Source organism: Chrysochloris asiatica, unplaced genomic scaffold (assembly GCF_000296735.1).
Source record: "Chrysochloris asiatica unplaced genomic scaffold, ChrAsi1.0 scaffold00490, whole genome shotgun sequence".
Taxonomy (NCBI): Eukaryota; Metazoa; Chordata; class Mammalia; order Afrosoricida; family Chrysochloridae; genus Chrysochloris; species Chrysochloris asiatica.
The window spans coordinates 648,338-671,926 of record NW_006409008.1 but is presented as its reverse complement, the minus strand read 5'-3'; the positions used below and the strand labels follow the sequence as shown (position 1 = coordinate 671,926).

The 23,589-nt window shown below is 36.3% G+C and overlaps 1 protein-coding gene across 1 annotated transcript in view; it reads right to left on the bottom strand.

The window, feature by feature from the left end:
- The window catches only part of PLSCR5 (phospholipid scramblase family, member 5), a 57,562-nt gene extending 42,810 nt beyond the window's left edge, over window positions 1-14,752 (bottom strand). Inside the window, exons 1-2 of the mRNA XM_006877366.1 lie at window positions 14,740-14,752; window positions 7,308-7,489 (exon numbers count right to left, since the gene is read on the bottom strand). Of these exons, the coding sequence (XP_006877428.1) occupies window positions 7,308-7,489; window positions 14,740-14,752 (195 nt within the window). The remainder of the gene's footprint in view (window positions 1-7,307; window positions 7,490-14,739) is intronic.
- Window positions 14,753-23,589: the final 8,837 nt, after the last annotated feature.

The following is a 23,589-nucleotide window of genomic DNA, read 5'->3' as shown; positions in this document are numbered from 1 at the left end:
ATATAATTATATATATGTTATATATAACATATATATATGTTGTTGTTATTAAGTGCTGTTGAGTCTGTTCTGACTCACAGCCACCCTGTATAGGAACTGAGGAGCAGCTGGTGGGTTTCAACAGCAGGCAGACCTTATGGTTTGAAGTCCAGTGTGCCACACCAGGAATCCATACATTATCTATGTATCTAGCTATGCATCTAGCTTTGTATCTATCTGTCTGTCTATCTATCTATCTATCTATCTATCTATCTATCTATCTATCTATCTATCTATCTATCTATCTTGTTGTCAAGTGCCATTGAGTCAGTCCCAACCTCATAGCAACCCTGTGTAGCATTTCCAAGGGAAAACCAGTATGGTTGAAAGTCCAGTGCTGATCCAAAAGCATCACACCAGAGTCCTGGTGTGGTGCTGTGGGTTAATATGCTGGATTGCAAAGTCAGTTTGAATTGCATAGTTGGTGGTTCAAGCTCACCAGCCACTCCTCAGAAACCCTAAACAGGGGTGCTATCAGTTGGAATTGACTCGACAACACTTAACAACAACAAGAATATGTATATGTATATCAGATCACATCATGGTGAGGGTGTTTACATAAGTACAAACTGCCAAACTACAGTATTACATAACTTCCAAGCCACTGAGAATCGTGACTTAGCCAAGGTGACATGTAAAGTTAGCTATCATAGTCATGCTGCAATTCATTTCTCATAGCAATCAAGTGCCTTTATTAAATCTGAACAAGATTATTCTAGAAATCTCATTTGCATATATTCATGCCAACAAAACACCAAGTTAAGCAGAAAAATAATTTGCCACTATGTGACATAATAAATTTGTTGTATATCAAATTAGAAATGAAATCATTTACTGAGATAAACAGTAGTTTATCTTGCAGGTAGTTAAGATCTGATTTAAAAAAAGGTGTAAACAATGCAACTTACTTTTTTTTAAGAGAAGAAAAAAAATGTGCTCTTAGAAGGAACTTTATTGGTGCCTATTTAAACGTTGATATTTTCAAATCATAAAAAAATCATGGAAATTTTCCATTATCTTTTGATTATATTCTCCATGAATTTTTGAAAGTACCCTTGTACTTGAAGATCTAATGACAAAATCATCTATATTAAATTTAGTGCTGATCATTTTCTAACACTTTATGTTTCCATTTCATCTTAAAACTTTCTTCACTTAACTTCTCTTCACAAAATAAAATCACTGGTAACTAATAAATTAAAGCAATTACTATAATTATTATTTGGTTTTGACGAAAAACCATGAGCCCATAAATTTCAAACTCAATTGTTTCTTTGAGATGGAGGTAGGTAATACCATAGCATATGGCCTCTTATTTTAAGATTAGAAAAAAAACTTTTTCCAAAAATAGTTGCTAATCTGAGATATTCTAAAATGGATTTAAACAATTATGTCAGAAGCTTTTTAGAAAATTAGAACATTTTTGTATTAAAATATCACTAATTCTTTTCTCACAAGGGGAATAGGAATGTGTGGGAAGAGAAAGAGTAAACCTTATAACACAGATAAATGTTCAGTAAAGAATATCTATCGGAGTAATTTAGGTAGAGGAAGAACTAGGGGTTCATTGGTAAGGTTAGAATTTGGAAACTTTGAATATGGCAACCATGGGTCAAGTTTGATCCTAGCAGTTTTCTAATTATAAATTGTGATTCAATCCCCAAAGAAGCTATACCTCTCTACTACGTAATAATGCTGTTATGCATCCTCTAGTCAGATCTGACGCATAGTGACCCTGTATTTAGTTTCTGAGGCTGTAAGTCCTTACCAGAGTAGAAAGGCTCATCTTTTTCTGGTGGAGTGGCTGATGGGTTTGAACTGCTGACCTTGTGGTTAGAAATCCAACACTTATCCTACAACATTACCAGCCAACAATGTTGTTGTTGTTAAGTTCTCTAAAGTCGATTCTGACCCATAATGACCCTGTATAGGGTTTCTGAGGAGCGGCTGGTGACCTTGAACCACCAACTTTGTGATTCATATGATTTTGTAGTCCAGCACATTAGCCCACAGTGCCACACCAGGAGCAGTTGTTTATTGAGTGACTGTAAGGAGATAGGAGAGCATGGTGGCTCTGTAGGTTTATCTGTAGATAAACACTAAACTGCAAACCACGAGTTGGTAATTGGAATCCACAGCTGCTCCATAGGAGAAAGATGAGACTTTCTGTTACCGCAAAGATTTACAGCCTTGGAAACCCTAAGCAGTGTCACTATGAGTCAGAACAGACTCAACAGCACTTAACAACAGCAGCAATGAGATAATCACAGTCATAGATTTTTTTTCTTTAATCTCCCCATTACCCAACCATCCCTTGTTAAGTATTCATCTTCAGCTGTCTCAAAGGATTTACCTCTACTAGATATTCCATATATGCTGGATTATAGAATATTTGTCTTTTGAAGTTGACTTATTTCACTATGCATAATGTTTTCAAAGTTCATCCATGTTCAAATATGCATTAGAACTTCATTTCTCTTTATAGTTGAACTGTTGATGGCCTTGGGTTGTTTCTACCTTTTGGTTATAGTTAATAATGTTGTAATGACAATTTGTGTACATGTGTTTGCCTGAGTCACTTCTTTCAGGTATAGAAGTATAATGATTGGTCATATAGTCTTTCTATTTTTAACTATTAATAAACTGTTTTCCACAGTAATGGTAACACTTTATATTCCTACCAGCAATGTACAAGTAAGATGCTAGATATTTTAACACAGTTTCTTATTTAGTTCTCAGAATTTTTCAGAAAGATAGGTACTGGCTCCCATTTTATATGGGAAGAAACAAACTGAGAGATTAAATAAATTGCCAAGCATCATAGAGTTTGTTAATGGATGGGCTAGGATTTGAACCCAGGTCTTATTGTCACTAGAGCTGACTTGTGTTCTATGCTGTTACTCTATTTGCTTTAATAAAGTAATTTTAGGAAATGGGAAAATATCTTTAAAATAAGAGTATGGAACTCTGTATGCCTTTCTGTTTTATTTTCTCTACTTTTTCAGTTATCTCATTTGATTTGATCTCTCTGTGGGCAAACCTCCTGGATTTGAAAATCTCATTTTGTTGTTTTTAAACTTTGCTTTAAGTGGTCCTGGTTCACACACCATAATACAAATGAGTCTTTTTCATCATTTCCTATTAGTTTATGGGCTAGTAATTACTGGATACAGTAAAGACATTGAATCATATGTTCATGTGTCAGGACAAGTAAAACATTTCTTAAGTTTGAAAGCTGTATAAATGAAAATATAATGATAGTCTTGGATATATCATTTTAGATAGATTCTTATGTATGTCTTAATGGATTCACAGGTATCAGTAATTACCTTGTATATACATATCAAAATAAATTAGATATTTACTTGTGTCTTATAGACTTAAACTTGTTATTCTTATCTGTGGTGACTAAATTATAATAATGGTTATCAACTGACATAGAGGATACGTGTTAATATTGACTACTGTGAACATGTTAATAAAATCTGGAAAGAGAATCTATATATTTTATTCTTAGATTTAACTTACATAAGCAAAAGTAAAGCAGATGCACTATCAGATGAGGCTTTCTGCTCCCTCAAAAGATTTATCATCTTAGAAGCCCTGTTAAGGGTCGTTATGAGTCTCAGTCTACTGGAAGACACTTAGCACCAGCAACAAATACTCATTAGCCAATGACTAGAAATATATATAACCACAGATACTCTTTGCTTCACATTTTATGCCTGATGGTAGTATTCCTGTAGTCCTATGACTTTTTACTGTCTTAAGATCTTTTGTGCTGTTTGTGGGAATTTTATTTTATATTGTTTATCAAAATAAGATTATAGTAGTCATTGGATAGAATTGATAAAAGTAATACATGATTCCTCTATAATTTGCTCACAAGTGTTTTTTTTTTAATTAGAAGGTTTTATAGGTATCTTTCTTCTTCTTTAATTGAAGAAGTGCTTTTCCTCAAAGGATCATAATTGAATTCTGTAGCTGTAGATGAATGCTAACATACAAAAGTACATTTTATATTGTTTCCCCTACAGAATTATTGAATTCAACTTTTTAAAAGGGCATCTCTTCTTGTATGTATACTTTGTGAAAGCAAATAAAATAAACATTCTTTTATTATCAGCTAAATAAATTGTCCTTTTAGAAGAAAATATTTGTCAATTTGTGGCATGTTTTTACTTTCTGAAATAGATTACCAAAGGTGTATTTTTTGAAAACTCACTACAACTGAAACCAGTGGGTTCATATTTGTATTTATTGAATGTTGAAAAAAAAATGTATTCATGTCAAGCATCTGGCTCCGGGTGTGTCATCATTCATGGGTGGAAGAAGAATATGTGATGACCATATGTGATCATCAAACCTCAGCCCTCTGGCACTGGTATATCACTTTTATACTTGGCAGAACCTTGTCTGACAACATTCCCAAACAGCTTGCAGCAGTTAATCAACTCTAGTCAGCTATTACAGCTGATCCTTTCTGCAGATGGAAGACGGTAGGTTAGCTTTCCCAGCTCTTTTACATATCTCCCTGTGCTTTCTAGTCTCTAAAGTACATTTGTCTGCCAGTGGGTTTCTGGATAAGGCATCTGCAATTATAAACATTTTCCCAAGAACATATGCTGCATACAGCTTAAGCCCTATCAGGCATAACAGAAATCTCTTTTACCTTAAGGGAATTAACACAGAGATTTGATTTTGATAAAGGAGATAGACTTTATAGTTTGAAAGAATGCCAAATAAGCTGAAAATTGCAGCAGATGTGCTGACATCTCAATATTAGTCTAATCTTTGTGAGAATAAAATATAAAAGCAACAACAATATATATAAATACCAATTGCTATTTATGTGCCATATGATTCAGATGATGGTATTTGTTGATGGATTTAATATAATGGTTGAATCCTGCTTATCTGCCAATGGTAAGACTAGAATGCACTGCCACCAAGTCAATTCTGAATCATAGCAATGCTATCTAGGATTTCTGAGGTTGTAAATCTTTATAGGAGCAGAAAGCCTTATCTTCCTCCCATAGAATGGCTGATGGGTTTGCTCTGTCAACCTTGTGGTTAGCAGTAGAGTGCATATCCTATAGCACCACCATAAAACCAACCAACCTTAGGATTTCAACTCATAAGGATTGTACAGGGCAAAGAATTGCCCCTTAGCGTTTGTTTCCAAGACTGAAAATCTTTATGGAAACCAACTACCACCGCCACTTTCTCCTGTGGAGCATCTAGTGATTTCAACCACCAAATGTTTGGTTAACAGCTGCACACTTTAACCTCTGCACTGTAACCAGGGCTTCTATAATGATTATTGTTGTTGCTGTTCTTGTGTTTTGTCTAGTCAGTTTTGACTCACTGTGACCTGTATAGGGTTTCCAAGAAGCGGCTGGTGGGTTTGAACTGCTGACCTTGTGGTTAAAAGTCCAGTGTTGTCCTACAACACCACACTAGGAGTCCATAATGATTATACGGTATTATGGCCTTTGAAGCACATTGGTCTAGAGATGCAGCACATCAGAATACAATAATCTTAACTGAAAATGTGTTTTCTTTGGATTTTTAGCTTTTGATATTCAGTGGAAGACTTTGAAATCTCAGCTTGTCAGGAACAGGTTAGGACCCCTGAACCTCTCCTATGTTGGCTTCATAGCCACTCCTTTGCCCCAAGTCTTCCCCTAAGAGGCGGGGATCAAGAGAAGCAGGGGAGATACTTTCAGATCAACTAAAATAGCTGAACATCTAACCACAAAGGTGTCTGGCATGCCTTGTGGTTTGTGACGTAGAGGTTCAAGTGCACAAGGGGCAACTGTGCCCTTCCTTATATCAGTCTTTACCTCATTATAATACTAAAAATCACACCTCTGGTGCCATGACAATTTCCAATCACCATGGAAATTGCCATGACATATCTGGCTGTAACTATAGTAGACCAGAAAGGGGGTTTCAACCAGATTCTTATAAGTCTCTGCCCCTCTTCCAAGAACACAGATGAATATTCAACAGAAATGTCATCACACTGCACCCCCAATCAACATGTATTAGCTCACCCTTGGAGGAGGAGACTCCATACTCTTATTAGTTAAAACACCTTAATTCCACAGGGTCTTCTCCACTTGTGGACAGACCCAATTTTCTCTTTGAAATGTACTATTGCTTGCAATAAAGTGCTTCTTCTGAGTGAACTCTTATTGTATGTGTGGGAGCAGGAGTGATGGCTCAGTGAGAACAATTTCTCAGACTCCTGAGAGAGAGAGAAACCAGGGAAACATAACAAGCTCATTGTGGAAGTCTCTCATGAGTACCTGGAGACTTGACAACCTTTTTCTTATCATAATGAAAAAACAAAACAAAAACAAAAGACAAAACCCATTGCTGCCATGTCAATCTAGACTTATGGAGACCCATATGTATCAAAGTAAAACTGAACTCCAAAGAGTATCTAGGAGTCCAGGCGTGGAGCTATGGATTAATGCACTGGACTACAAGGTTGGTTTGAGCAACAAGGTCAGCAGTTCAGGCTCACCAGTCACTCTTCAGAAGCCCTATACAGGAGCACTATGAGTCGGAACAGACTTGATGGCACTTAACAATAGCAACAACAATATAGGATACCTATGCACAAATTATACCTGTATAAATTACAATCGTGCATTTATCTCACATTAATGTATAGACAGGAGTTCTGGTGTGGCACTGTAGGATAAGAACTGGACTGCTAACTACAAAGTTTTCAGTTCAAATCCACCAGCTGCTCATTGGGAATCCTATACAGGATCACTAGGAGTCAGAACCTACTTGAAAGCACTTAACAAACATTTTTCATCAACAATTCTTTGTTTCGCCTATTAGGTTGCAGAAAGTTTGTGATGACTGGGTTTTATAATTTCTGCTTGCCTTGACTATAGCAGGTTTTCAGTAAACATTCTTTCATTAAACAGCTGTTTTGACTGGACAAAATAGACAATTATTTGAACAATAATGTACACCTTGCACAATAAGCAGGGGTGGATAAATGTGCTAAACAGCTCAGTCAGAAAAATGTAGTCTAGTCACTATGTCAAGTAAATAAGGAAAATAGAATTAACAATGAAATGTTTTCATACATGACTATAAATAAATAAAATCAATATTTTATCATTTATGACATAATAGTTTTTCACTTTAGTAAATTATTGGGTTAAAAGCACTGGAAACCAAGAAAACCAAGTTTCTATTCCTTTTAAAGGAAAACTGTTTGTAGAACTTGATAAATGCACCTGACTTAAATATTCCAGTCCCGGAGGGAGATTGACTGTTGATGGCAGACTACCCGGCGGAGGCAGGTCAGGTTGCCAGAGTTGGTTCTTTGGGATGAAAGATGAAATATGAAGGCTTTGTTCTGGATCTGGAGTTCCAGGAAGAAGGCCAGGAGGGCCTCTACTTTTGTGGTTCTGGGTGTCTGTAAGAGAATGAAAGTCTCATTTCATAATTGTTTTGTTGCTGTGCCATGCTATTGAGTATATTCAAACTCATATTGACTCTATAGGACAGAACAGAACTGAGCCACAGGGTTTCCCAGACCTGAAGTACTTAATGATGATGATCAAAATATGGGTTGCACCTCAATATAAAAAAACACCAAAATCGCCACAGCTGGACAAATAAGCAACATCAAGATCTACAAAGAAAAAATTGAAGTTGTTAAGGATTTTACTTTACTTGGATCCATAATCAATGCCCATGGAAATAGGAATCAAGAAATCAACTAATGTATTGCATTGGGTAAATATACTACAAAAGATCTCTTTAAAGTGTTAGAAAGGAAACATGTCACTTTGAGGACTAAGGTGTGCCTGACCCAAGCCATGACATTTTTAATCTCTTTATATGCATGTGAAATCTGGGCAATGAATAAAAAAGACAAGAATAATTGATGCACATGAATTATGGTGTTGGTGAAGAATGTTAAAGATACATGGGCTACAAAAACAAAAACAACAACAACAAAAAAAAAACAGAAACCTATCTGTCTTTGGAGAAGTGTCCTCAGAATGCTCCTTAGCAGTGTGGATGGCAAGACTGTCTCATGTATTTTGACCATGTTATCAGAAAGGACCAGAACCTGGAGGAGAACGTTATACTTGTCAAAGTAGATGGTCGGTAAGAAAAAGGTAGATCTTCAATGAAATGGGTTAACACAGTGGCTGCAACAATGGGCTGAAGCACAGCAAAAATTAAGAGGATCATGCATATTGGATGGTGTTTCATTTTGTTGATTGTAGAGTCCTGGTTATGGCACTGTGCAATAAGCACTGGACCATAGGTCAGTTTGAGCTGCGAGTTTGATGGTTCAAACTCACCAGCCATTCCTCAGAAACTCTGTACAGGGTAATTTTGAATAGAACTGTCTTCACAACACTTTAACAACAACAGCATTTAAGCACTTAACAATAGCAACTAACCACAAGGTCGGTGGTTTAAACTACCAGCTGCTCCTCAGAAGCTCTATACAGTGTTGCTGTGAGTTGTAACTGGCTCAACAGCACTTAGCAGCAAAAAAAGTCTTATTATGAAGGAACCCTGGTAGTGCTGCAGGATAAGCACTGGAATGCTAATCCAAAGGTCAGTAGTTCAAACCCATGAGTCACTCCACAGGAGAAAGATGAGGCTGTCTGTTCCTGCAAAGATATGTAGTCTGAGAAACTATTTGGATTGCTATGAGTTGGAATCAATTCAATGTCAGTGGCAGTAGGTTCAGTTTGGGTTTGGGTAGAGTTATAAGCGGTCAGAATGGAGTCGATGGCACCTACCAACATAACAATCATCTTTATGGGAGCACATCACCCCAGAAGGTGATTATTTCTTATCTTCTGGGGTAGACTATCTTCTACTGCCTACCATTTTAGTAGCTTCTCCTATTACTGGCCATTTGACCACTAAGAGCAAAAAGGGCAATTGCTTGTAGTAGTTGTAAGAGAAGGTTGAATAATTTGACTAAAACAAATGACTTCTGAAAGGGTTTTTTGTTTTGTTTTGTTTTGTTTTAATAAGTAAATCATGTTTCTAAAAAAATGAAAACTTTTAAACAATAAAAGAAAAATCATGTGGATATGTTGTTATTGTTAGGTGCCATCGAGTCAGTACCGACTCATAGTGACCCTATGCGCGACAGAACGAAGCACTGTCCAGTTTAATTCAGTGGTCCTATGTTTTAGCTTTGGAGTCCTGGTGTGGAGCTGTGGGTTAATGCGCCAGACTGCAAAGCCATTTGAACTGCAAGGTTGGTGGTTCAAGCTCACCAGTCGCTCCTTGGAAACCCTATACAGGGTTGCTATGGGTTGGAACTGACTCAATGACACTTAAAAACAACAACATGTTTTAGCTTGCATCAGATTCCCCTGAAAGGCTTGTTAAAACATAGATTACTGAGCCTCACCCCAGACTTTATGACTCAGATGTTCTGAGGAGAAGGAACCTTGGTGGTATACTGGTTAAGTGCTTGGCTGCTAATGAAAAAGATGGTAGTTCAAACTCACCTAGCAGTTCCACAGAAGAAAAGACCTGGTAAGCTGATGCCTTTCTTCTAAGATCACACTTAGAGAACCAGTGGTTTAATTCCATGCCCATGAAAATATTCATAGCTAAATTTGGAGTTGCTTGAGGGTAGTATAATATCCAGTTTAGATTTTATTTTTCAACAAGAATTTCTTTGTAATTCGCTCTATGTTCCTATACCAGTTTTGATCTCCCATTGAGATAAATTGATTTTAGAAATGACAGGCTTGTTAAGTTTGTGGTTCTGATGCAGGCTAAAATACAAAAACCACTGAATTAAACTAACATGAAGGTTGGAGTCTTGGTGTGATATTGTAGGATATAAACACTGGACTGCTAAACACAAGGTTGGTGACCAAACCCAACAGATGCTCCTCGGAAACCCTATATGGGTCCCTATGTGTCTGAACCAACTCAATGGCACTTAACAACAACAGCAACAAAGTGTTGGTTTGAAGTACCACTGAGTCAACTCCATCTCAGAAACTCCAAGTGACAGATTAGAATTGCCCACATTGGGTTTTATTGGCTGTAATCTTTATCAAACGTTTAATCAAGCCTTTCTTCATCAAAGCTACTGGATTTGGACCACCACCCTGTTGGTTAGCAGCTGAGTACTTAAATGAAGTGTTGTTGTTGTTGTTAAGTGTTGTAGAGCCAGTTCTGACTCTTTGCAACCTTGTATAGGGTTTCCGAGGAACAGCTGATGGGTTTGAACTGCCAACTTTGTGGTTCACAGTCCAGTGCTACACCAGGAGGGATAATTGACAATTATTTATTTATTTACTTAGCCATAAGATCATAGGAATATACCAGATGAACAACTAAGTTTGTGTGGGTTTGTGATAGTCAGAATTTGCATATGTCTTAGGGTTGGAAACAGATTTGTTGTTTTGCTTCACTAAAATAGAGCTTGGATTCCTGGTGTGGTGCTGTAGGATAAGCAGTGCGTTGTAAGGTCAGTTTGAACCTCAAGGTTGGTGGTTTGAATTCACCAGCTGCTCCTTGGAAACCCTATACATGGTTGCTATGAGTCAGAACTGACTCGATGGCACTTAACAACAACAACAATAAAACAGAGCTTATTATGGAAACTTGATTTCCAGGACTGACCACTGCATCCTCAACTCTCAGATGTGGGACAGGCCCTAAGAGTAACTTTAGATCTTTCTTTATTCTTGAGAAGGGGCCCTGAATGAATTCCTCAACAGTAAAACCAGAGGAAGATTTTTTTGAAGGGGATTTAGAGACCAATATAACAGGAGTCCTGGTGTGGTGTTATGAGTTAATGTGCTGGATTGCAAAGTCAGTTTGAACTGCAAGGTCAGCAGTTCAAGCTCATCAGCTACTTCTTGCAATTTTTTTTTTTAAATTTTGAGTTTTGGTCCACATTTTCTCCCACTGTATCCAGACCTTCTTAATGTCTATGAGAGCAGTTGGTAGTGGGAGTTGGGCACCATCTAGTTCTTTCTGGAAATACTCATGGAAACTGATGTACATGTGTTCCATTGTACTAATTCTGAGGCTGTAAATCTTTACAGGAGCAGAAAGCCTCATCTTTCTCCCATGGAACAGCTGGTAGTTTTGAACTGCTGACCCTGAGGATATCTGCCAGTAGATTACTAATATTGTAGGATTGTGTAAATAACAATTGTTGTTATGTTCTGACTCATGGTGACCCTATGTATAGGGTTTCCAAGAGTGATTGGCAGCTTTGAATTGCCAACCTTGTGGTTAGTGGGGTTAGCAGTTTAGTGCTTATCTACAGTGCCTCTATTCCATTAAATCTTGCCTTCCCCCTTGTGTCTTTCCTTCCTTTCATTATTCTTTTGCCAACTTCCCTCTTATTGTATATTGCCAAATTAATACAGAGCTACCCAAGTTAACACAGAGACAAACCTGCTTTTGAATTGTGTGTTTTTATACTAAACTAGGGGCCTCCCGCCACAAAAACAGGTCATTAGTCCCAATGACACCCAGCATTCAGATTTTCCTTTGGTTTCACAATCAGGTGCCATTGAATCAATACTGAGTTCTTGGATGTCAGAGTAGAACTGAGCTTCATAGGATTTTCAATGACTGATTATTCAGAAGTAGATCACCACCAGCCTTTTCTTCCAAGGTGCCTCTGAGTTGACTTGAGCCATCAACCTTTCAGTTAGCACATGAGCATGTTGACCCTTTTATAACTGATTTTTTTCTGCTTTGAATTTTGTGTTGATATTGTGTGTTTTCAGTAATGGAAAGCATGCTGAAATCAAGGAAACAAATCTTTTTGAGTTAATGTGGATTTTGATACAATCATGCAGGACACGTATGTCTCAAGTGGAATTTGATAATAATATTAGTAAAGTGAAGCCCATTTCTTCAAATTCATATACTTACAAATGGGAAAGCAGCTTTCCAAAAAGTCTGAGAGGTTGAAAATTTGTGTGGAAGCTACATGTCCCATGAGTTATGAAAGGCTAACTATTTGTACTATCTAAAGGAGCTCTGATAGCTTAGTGGTTACAAGTTGGGCTGCTAATCTGAAGGTCAGCAGTTCAAAACTACCAATGGTTCTGTGGGAGAAAGATGAGGCTTTCTGCTCCCATAAAGGTTTACAGCCTCAAAAACCTTATACAGGGTCACTATGAGTTGGAACCGACTCCATGCCACAAAACCACCACCACCCAGGACAACATTCTTTGGTTTGGCAGGGCTGATTGACATGCCTAACTAGTGTGTGAAATATCCAATTAGCATGTGTACCCTGGGGCAAAGCTAACTGACAAAACAGTTTCATGGACCAGAGAACATTATTACTTTATATGTACCAACATTTGTTTATTCATTCTTCCACGATGGGTATTTGGGTTGTTTCCTTCTTTTTGCTATTGTGAATGATACTGCAATGAACATGGGTGTTCATATATCTGTGTTGCAGTTCTTATTTCTCTAGGATATGTATATCAGGTTGGGGGATTGCTGAGTCATAGAATGGTATAAATAATGTTTAGAACATCAGCATTTTGATATGTTTATAGGAGATACCATATACAAATACATGCAGCCAAAAATAACCAGGAAGTCTAAACATTTAACAATTTACTATAGATGTTTTACAAGTATTGAATTTGTCTGCTTTCTTTGATATTAGTGTCAAGGTTCTATTGAATCTATATTTGTTGTTGTTGAGTGCCGTCGAGTCAGGTCCGACCCATAGTGACCCTGTATAGGGTTTCTGAGGAGCGATGGTGAACTTGCACCACTGACCTTGCCATTCAAACGGCTTTGTAGTTTGGCGCATTAACCCACAACACCACACCACGTATGTTTACCTTATGAAATTGAATAAAAGTATCCGCAAAAATACTGTAGAAAAGTGATGATAGCCTGATTTGCTATCTCAAGAAAGATCTCTTTCAAAATGAAACTTCATTTTTTCATTTTGATTCTTTTAAGTATTGTAAAGGTTTGTTGTTGTTGTTAATTGCCACTGAGTCGGTACCGACTCATAGTGACCTTATGCATAGCAGAACAAAACACTGCCCGATCCTGGGCCAACCTCACGACTGTTGCCACGCTTGAGTCTATCCATGCTGCTGTTTTATCCAATTAGGTGCTAAATACTTAAAGTAGGTTGCAAAGAAGTATGAGCTTTGCTCCTAAAGTTTTGCCTTTGAGTTTAGTCTTGAGTTCAGGTTTTTATTCATTACTGAATACCACTGCATTTTTGGTGGATTAATGATATTCTGATAATATTGCTTTCTAGTCACTAGTTTCTTCAAAGACTCAGACCACCACACGAAGAAGAAACTTCTTTGAATTTCTAGCCAGCTTTGAATTCTATCTACTCTTTTAAAAATGCATAACTGGCTTATAAATATTTTACATACACTGAAACTCTTTACCTCACAGGCTACTGTTGTTGCTGTAACTCTTATTTTATAAAGTGATGAAGAGTTTGGGATCAAGTTTTAGTGACAGTCTTATGTTAAAGAAAAATGTGTCAGGTTTATTTTTTGTTTTCAAATATTAAACACATGAAACATATATATTAACATTCATAATATTAATGTATGTTTATATTTTCCAGTTTGAATGAGCTTTTCCAATAGTTCTCAGTAGTTAGTCTACATTAAATGTTGATGAAAATGTAAAGATTATTTTGTTTATTTCAAATGTGAACTTTAATAAAGTATTCATATATTTTTCAGTAGATCATAAATTTAATTTAGTATATTGCAAATTGGTTGACTCTCTTCCTATTTGTAATTAGGATATCATGATTTCACCAGTCATCTGACTAATATGCTAAAAATGTTGATTATAGTTTGATAGTTTGTTCCTTTAATATAATATATGCATATGATGATTTCTTTTGTTAATTCAAGCTCCATAAAACAATATTAGTGAGCCTGCAACACTTTACATTAAAAAACAAAAACACCCATATTCATTGTCTTTTGGGGACTTCTTTGAAGTAAGGCAATACTAATGATATTTCTAACATTTCAAATAGTTGAGGAAAACTTATCAACTGTCCTCTAAAGTCCCCATTTAATCTGTGTACTTATACTACAATACAAAATCCTTCAAGTTTTTACATTTAATTTACTAGCAGAGGAATTTTGAAGGATTTTGCTTCTTAATTCAAAAATATTACTTGTAGTCCACCAAACTGAGGTTTAATAATAAATAACACAAATTTAATTCATAATAAGTGGTTGTATCTCATATTTTATTACAACTAATAGGAAAGGAAAAACTATTGGACTATAGTTTTAACACTTTCTACTCTGATTGTGAAAAATATTCTACATGTTCCTTTAAATTTGGAATAGCAACCCGTTCTTATTTTTGTCATTCAATATTCTCATTCTAAGCTTTATTGCAGTGTTTCTTATTAATTTTCTATTAATAACAACAAAACATTCATAATAATAAAAGCATTGTTTATATGAATCTTCTTTTTTACATTTCTTCAGGTACAGTTTTTTTTTTTTTTAACACATACTGTTTAGAGTTAAATATTTTTAAATTGCAGCATCTAAAAGTGAGAAATGACAGAGCTTAAATCATGAATCGATCTCTCTGATTATAATACCTCTATGCCCATATATTATTAAGTCATAATATAGGGTAAAAATGTGTTTAGTTGATTATATTTACCTTTAGAGGCCATGAAGATGTCTGAGTCACTTCTTCAAAGGCAGCCAGGTTAAAATAAAAGACTTGTCTTGTTGCAGCAAGGAGAAGAAACACAGCATGAATAAAACTTCAGAAGGTATCTGCCTACCTCATGTCTGCTTATAAACAAAAGAGGAAGGGAATGACTTATCCAGTTTCTAGAGGGCTGTATTTGATCACTTTGGGCAACAGGAGGAGGTGAAACAATCACCAAAGGTAAACTCTATTCAGAAATTAGCATACCTAACTTGGTGACTGAGGGAACAACTCCAAAGTAATAAGAACTTGACAGGGTGATGCACAACATTCACTTTAAGAGATAATTTCCACTTTGTTGTTCTATTTCAGTTTTATATTTACTATGACATCACACATATTCTATATATCTAATTTCTACAAGTCTTCAGTGTCAAATCCTGTGCTACAGCTTTCTATTAAACGTATGCTTTTGCAGTTGTACATACAGTCTTTCACATTAAAAAAAAATGTTTGAACATCATTATTCTCATTTTTCTCAGTATTTTCTCTACCTCCTAAAAACAGTGAAACAAAAACAGAGGATGTTTACCCTATTTATGTACATAAATGAATATTTTCATTTTCTAAAAAAATGAATTTAGTTAATCAGATGCATTTAAAAATGTGAACCTTCAATAACCTCAGAAAGTTAAATGAAACATATGGGTGATAATTAACTGCATTGTATACTGAGGGAAGAAAGAAAAAGAACTGTAATCCTGACTAGACAGATCATGTTTCTAAATGCAACTGACCAGGTGATCCTGGAAACTGTAGTGACCAAGTGAATTGTCCTGAATGGGATGGCTGACTTTGCAAAGGTTGAGCTTCCTAGATATACTGCAACTTTAGGAATATTATCGACTTCTACTTCTAAAGGTATTTCAGGAAGTCCAAGAAGGCATATATAGTCGCAAGAAAATAACGATCAGTTTTATAGTTGTAGGTAACCAGAACTCATTATTCTTCTTGTAGTGTCGATTTTTTTTTTTCCTCATGAAATATTATACTTGAAAAAAGCTGGCATAGTTCTACAAAAAATATAGTGTCCTAGAGTCAGTTCCAACTCATTCATAGTGACCCTGTATAGGGTTTCCTAGGAGTGGCCTGTGAGTTTGAATCTTTGATCTTGTAGTTCAAAATGACTTTTGCAGTTCAATGCTTTAACCTACAGTACTACACCAGAACTCCAATTATATGATTAGTATTTTTAAATTATTAATTTCCTAAACTTCTTAATGCATAACATGCATTAGAAACAAATGCAATCCGAAGTAACTAAGTCCTCATTGTCTAGTTAAGTTTGACTGGTACGCAAAGCATTGACTTTTGAAATAGAAAGTCAAAACTTAAGACCATCAAATATCGTTGTTCTTGCTAGGTGTCATCAAGTTGGTTCCAATTCATAGTGACATTGTATGTATGGTTTCTGTAGCTGTAATCTTTGCAGGAGCAGAAATCCTCAACTTTCTCCCTTGGATTGTTGGAGTGCTCAAATTCCTTACCTTGTGGTCCAGTGCTTATCCTACAGAGCCACCATGCCACCCTATCATATAAATATATGTTGTTGATAAGTGCCATTGAGTCCGTTCAAACTGACCTTGCAGTGGACAGCTGTTTGAGCCCACCAACTAGCCACTCTTCAAAAGAAAGATGAGGCTTTTTGCTCTTGCAAAGATTTAAAACCTCAGAAAACCTATACAAGATAGCTATGAATCAGAATATATGCATATATATAGTCAACTACCTATATATTTGGCCATGTTAAGTGACTGACTGAAGGAACTTTTCAGTTTTTAACCTGCAAGGGAGATTTTTCTAGACCATAGGTAAGCTCTGGTAGCGTAGTGGTTACGAATCGGGCTGCGAACCTTAAGGTCAGCAGTTCGAAACTACCAGCCGCTCCTCGGGAGAAAGATGAGGCTCTCTACTCCCGTAAGGATTTACACCCTCGGAAACCCTGTACAGGGTCGCTATGGGTCAGAACCGACTCGACGGCACTTAACAACAACTATAACATAGGTAAGTCTATTGGGGAGATATGGGTATTATTTTTTCCTTTGTGTTTTGCTCCTGTGATTATCAAAAACCTTTTTTTTTTTTTTATCAAAAACATAAATTTTACTTTGTATTTTTGAAGATCCAGTAAATACTCAAAAAGGTCTTCGCTTCACTCATTATGTTCTCTCTGCCAACCTTTCTCAAGTAGCGTATATCACAATCCCACCTTAAGACAACTCTCCAGCCTTTCAACTGTCCTTCTCATGCAGCCTTAGGTGGTACTATATGCATGCTTGTCCTCACGTCCCGCCAGTAATTGTCACTGCTACCATGGAAGACCAAGGAACCACAATTTAATACTCAAAATTGTTGCACAGTTTTCTCAGCTCTTTGCTATGAATGGCTTAACTGGAAAATTTCAGTTTGCCATCTGACTGTAAGTTGCTCTGGTCCCTTCTCTTGATTTCACAAAACAGAACTAATGCAAGTTGTGTGTGTTTAACAACATAATCTAAGTCTTGAAGATAACACAATGGGATTGGAGTAGAAAAACAGTAATTTAAAACAGAGTATCAGAAAACCTAGGATCTATTGGCCTGTTCCCTTCATAGGAAACTCCTGGGTGTTAATCTTTCTTCTGTCTCTGGTATGATGAGCTGCTTAGACTAGCTCATCTGCTCAGGATGCTCTGTCTTACCATCCTTGTCTTTCTTGAGTCAAGGGTCTATTTATCCCTCATCTCTAGTTCTAGACAAATGTAAGCAGAAAAAACAAAAAAGCATAATAATTTCTGCAAAATTACTCTTGGCCCCCAGTCTTTTTTTCAACCATATCAGAGCTATTCCTGACTGTCTGAGCACTCATTATTTACATCACTCACTGTTCACTTCATGACCTAACCCAAAAATAGGTAGTTGACCTATATTTTTATGATGGAATGATTCATCAAAATGGTTTTAGACAGGACTCTTAGGAGGCAGTGAATTAGTGAAGGAGGAACAACTCAGAAAAGGAGAATGAGAATGGTTACACAAATGGAACAATGTAACCAAATCACTAACTGGTACATATGGAAATTGTTGAAATGGTACATATAATCTGAACAAATACAAAATAAATTAAAAAATTAAAATAGTATTTCTTAGTATAAGAGTTGTTGTTACGTGCTGTCAAGTCAGTTCTGACTCATAGCAACACTGTATATTGCTTCAGAGGAGCAGCTGGTGGGTTTGAACTGCCGACCTGGTGGTTTGCAGTCCAGTATTGATTGTACAGAGCTACACCAGGAGACTTAGTACAAGAGTCTGTTCCAATTCATAGCGACCCTGTACATGGTTTCCGAGGCTGTAAATCTTTACAGGAACAGAAAGCCTCATATTTCTCCCGCGGAACAGCTGGTAGTTTTGAACTGCCGACCTTGAGGTTAGCAGCCCGATTCATAACCACTATGCTACCAAAGCTCCTTTATAACTAGTATGCTGATGTTGTAGTTATGTGCCGTGGAGTCGGTTCCGACTCATAGCGACACTGTACAGGGTTTCCGAGGCTGTAAATCTTTAAGGGAGCAGAAAGCCTCATCTTTCTCCCGCGGAGCAGCTGGTAGTTTCGAAGTTTAAGACTACCAAATTATTTAAATCTGTATAGTGACAGAAAAGAAATGCCTGTTATAAAATGAAACAAAACACAGTAATATGTTCCAGATGGTACCCTTTAGGGAAGACATGGTGAATGGAGTAAATTGTTAGTTTATAGAACTGGGACAGGACCAAGGCCTGGGATGAATTGGCTTTAGGGATTATTAGCTTTATGATTATATTCTCTTTGAATTTACTATAAAACTATGTGTCCCTAAAACACATGCAAACACACACAAACATTTATAGACTTATATGTACCTATCTATATGAAAACATTTAGATGCATACATATATAGTCATATATGTGTATGCATATAAATGTATGTGTATGTAAGAAGACCTGGCAGTGCATATGGTTAAGTGCTTGATTGTCAACTGAAAGACTGGTGGTTCATATCTACTGTGGGGCTAATCTGTTGACTGCTTCTGAAAGAATTGCAGCCATAAAAACGTCAGATGGCAGCTCTCCTCTGTCACATGGGGTTACTATGAGCTATAATCAACTTGGTGCTACATAAAAACAACCATATATATATTTGGAGAGATACAGAATTTTTTATTTCTATAAATATTATTGTAAGTATAATTATTATAATTCTGAAACAGGAGTCCCTGTGTGAAGCTGTAGGATAAGCACTGGACTACTACTGCAAAGACTGCAGTTCAAACCCTACAGTTGCTGCTTGGAAACATTATACAGGATCAGTATGAGTTGGAGCAAATATGGAGAATGAATATTCCAGAACAATTGTGCTCATGAGGAACCTGTACATGACCAAGAGACAATTGTTCGAACATGACAAGGGAACACTGAATGATTTAAAATTAGGAAAGGTGTGCACCAGGGTTGTATTCATTCATTATACTTATTCAATCTGTATGCTGAGCAAATAACCCGAGAAGCTGGGTTATATGAAGAAAAACATGGCATCAGTATTGGAGGAAGAATCATTAACAACCTGCAAAATGCAGATGATACAACCTTTCTTGCCAAAAGAGAAGAGGACTTGAAATATTTACTGATGAAGACCAAAGACTATATAGTCTTTGGTATGGGTTGCAGCTAAGTGTAAAGAAAACAGAAATCCCCACAACTGGACCAATTAATAATATCAAGATAAATGGAGAGAAGATTGATGTTGTCAAAAACTTCATTTTGCTCAGATCAACCATCAACACCCATGGAAACAGCAGTCAAGAAATCAAATGATATATTACATTAGACAAATCTGCTGCACAAGACCACTTTAAATGTTCAATAGCAAAGATGTCAGTTTGAGGACTAATGTGCTCCTGACTCAAGCCATGATATTTTCAATAACCTCATATGCATGTGAAAGTTGGACAATGACTAAAGAATGATGCATTTGATTTATGGTGTTGGAGGAGAATATTAAAAGTACCATGAACTGCCAAAAGAACAAACAGATCTGTGTTGGAAGTACAGCCAGAATGCTCTTTGGAAATCATGATGGCAGACATCTTTTATCATACTTCAGACATATTATCAGGAGGGACTAGTTCCTGGAGAAGGACATCATGCTTGGTAAAGTGGATGGTCAGCAAAGAAGAAGAAGACCCTCAATGAGATGCATTGGCAAAATGGCAGTCACATTGGGTTCAAGCATAGCAAAGCTTATAAGGTTGGCACAAGACCAGGTATTGTTTTGTTCTCTTATACATAAGGTTGCTATGCGTTGGTACTAATTCTATGGCACCTAATAATAATACCAAATTAGTCAGAATAACAAAAAGCAATGATTCTGAAATAAGATTCCCCCCTTAGAATTATGGTATTTTTTATTCATGATAATGCATATTTTTTTTTCTTTCTTTTCTACCACTGCATGATACTCCATTTTTGAAAACAATGAATTTTTTGTGTGTGTGTGTGCATTGCCCTTTATTGGACATTTAGATTGTTTCTATTATATAAAGTGATGTTTCTTATGTACAGGTGTCCTTTGAAAGTATAAATCCAGAAGTGGAATTGCTAGTTTATGGAATATGCAGATCTTCATTTTTACTGGTTGATAGTTGGTGGTTATGTGCTGTGTAGTTGGTTCAAACTCATAGTGACCTTGTATAGGGTTTTAGAGGAGCAGTTGGTGGGTTTGAACTGCTGGCTTCACAGTCCAGTGTGGATCCTACAGCAACACACCAGGAGTTACCGTCTTTGTTGTTGCTTAGTCCCGTGGAGTTGTTTCTGACTCATGGTGAACCTGTATAATGTTTCCAATGAGCGGCTGGAGAGTTTGGCTTGACAACTTTGCGGTACAGTGCTTATCCTACAGTGCTACACCAAGACTCCAGTAGTTACTAGCTAACACGAAATTTATCTTTGGTATGCTTCTACTATTCCCGAGAGTAGTGGGTAAGATTTCCCATTTTCACATATCCTTCTCAACACTTGTAGTGTAGTGGTGAACTAACTAGGGGATTTCCAAAAGTTAATTTATGAGACGATATCATCCAGTGGTCTTAGCTCATCTTATGAAATTATATCATGTAAATAATTCTTAGCAAATGTTATGAATAACTTGTTATAAAATTAGCTCCTGAATGCGGGAACTAACATAAAGTAGGCCATAATTTAGTGATAAAATAGATCTTTCATTCATGGGACCCCTGCTTAAATATGAATCCACTTTTAGTTACCATACAGTACGGTAAGGTACATAAGATATAATTTTATACATAAACCTTATCCTCAAATTTATAATTTTATGCACTAAATTTCATCATGGAACAAGGCAAGACATAAATAAATAAAAATAAATATGGTGAAGAAATCATTATTACCATTGCTATTTCCAGAGCCATTTTGCTTAAAATTACCCTATTAAAACTGGGAAACTCCAGTCTTTTAATTAAACTAGGATATTTAAAAAATAAGATTTGTTTTTCTGGACTTAACAACTTCTATTTCTGCAGTCAGTTATTGACACTTTCTAAGCATACGATCAAAGTGGATTTCTTTAGTATGTTTCTCAAACCTGCTCTTTTGATACAGGACTCCATTCACACAATCAATTAAAATGTGAATAATATTATGAAGCATCCTGAGAGGTAATAATAAGAATTTCATTCTAGGGAAACATGTACTCTAGTGAAGTATTAAAAGACAGGGTAGCAATATTCTCTATTTTTCTAAAATTGTGAGTCACTTGTCACCTCTTGAAGATAAAATGGTTAACCTGTCTATTCTTTGTAAAGCAAACCTAGTTAGAATTGGCAATATATCATTCAAAGGAAAATTATATGCTCCACACATACAGGTATAGTTTTCCTTCCTCCAGTTTGTTTAAAACAGGAAAGTAACAGGAATTAAGATATTCTTTCTTAAGAAATGAAAAGAGAGTAGATTGGATCGCCTGGCTTCTAATGAAATATTTCCCATCGCCTCTATTAGTGTCTCTTTAAGATAAATTGATGCAAGGACTGGAAGAAAGGAAAAGAGAGGATGCAGTGGAGAGTCTGTGTGAGGTTAGGAGACATCTGGTTCTGGAATGCATGTACCTAGAAGGGTGTTTCTCCAGGATCACAATGAAAAAACGACTTACTGGAAGTCCTGTGCACAAAAAGCAAGTGGCATCCATGTAGCAAATGGCATCCTATACCCAATATAACAGTAAGACCTAAGAGAGAAGTTTTGTTTGTAGAGAGAAGGTCTTTGTTTTTCATTTTCAGTCTTATACATATTGAATAGTTCTTTGAAGCACTCTATCTGTACAGTGTTTTAATCTTTTGAAATTTGCCTGATTTGCTATACATAAAGTATAACTTTAATGTTGGTAATCTTAGTTTCCTTTAAAGAATCTAAAGGGAGAGGAGATATTATGAGAGTCAGCTCATGTAAACATTTCACAAGAAAACCAGACAGAAATTACAAGACAAAAACAATGCTCTATGGACATATTAACAATTATTTGCTTAGCTGTCTTTTAGGGTGTATGTTTATGAGTGTATCTGGGAGAATAAGAGAGAGAGAGTGATGAAATTGGAGTTAACAAGTACATTGTCTGAGAGCAATAATAAAACACTGAAAATCTTCTGAGACCCCATCCTTTTCACCAAGAACTGCTTTACAGCTTTGAAACCTCTTTATTTCAGCTACTATTCAAAATATATTTACCTTGTGATTGGTTCTTGTGTCTTCCTCAGTGTGATCACTTCATCCTCCCATCAACTGCCAGCATCTTCAGAAAGCTCCAAAATACTGCACTAAGCCCTTTGGCATCTGCAGCAGTGCTCTGCATACAATAGTCTTCCTTGAAAGCAGCCCCAGCACTCAGAGCCTATGCAGCTGCAATTCAATGTCAGCTAAAGTTAAACCTATTGTTTTCTGCAGCACATTTTCTTCTCATTTCTTGCCTTGAAATAAACTTCTCCAAACTGTTTCCCCAAGGGCAAAGTACCCAACAAACTGACATACCTAGTAGAATGAATAAACATAAAGCATATAGGCAATTACATTAGAGCTCATTTATGCTTAGCAGCTCTTTTGCAGTGTTTACTGCTGATGCTATTTATAGGTTAGATCATTGAGAAAATGTCACTGTATTTAAATACATGCTTTTGTTTGTGGTAGTGGTTGTGTGCTGTGGTGTCAGTTCTGGAAACCCTGTATAGGGTTTCCGAGGCTGTAAATCTTTACGGGAGCAGAAAGCCTCATCTCCCAAGGAACGGCTGGTAGTTTTGAACTGCTGACCTTGAGGTTAGCAGCCTGACTTGTAACCATTACGCTACCAGAGTGGTAAGATAGTGAAATGTATTCTATATGTCATGTTTAATGTTCCTTCACTGACTGAAAGTGAGTTTATACTTTGGAGGAAATGGAAAGGGTATAATTTTTAGGCCTGATTTGTTATTTGTGTTTGTTCTTTTTTATTGTGATTATCTAGTGGGGAGAAGTGTTAATGTATAATTTGATTCATTAAGTGTTTACTGGAAAAATGATTGAATAACTGATACTGGCTTGGGTCTTCCTTTATTATTTTGTATACAAACAAATATAAGGACTGTGAGAATGAATAAATAAAATTTAAAAACCATGATCTTATTCCTGACTTAACTTACAGACAATCATGACTTGAATCAGATCCATACAAATATGTTGTCTTATATGAATCAGAATGGACTTGATGGCAAGAAGAAAATATAAAAAAATAAGCAA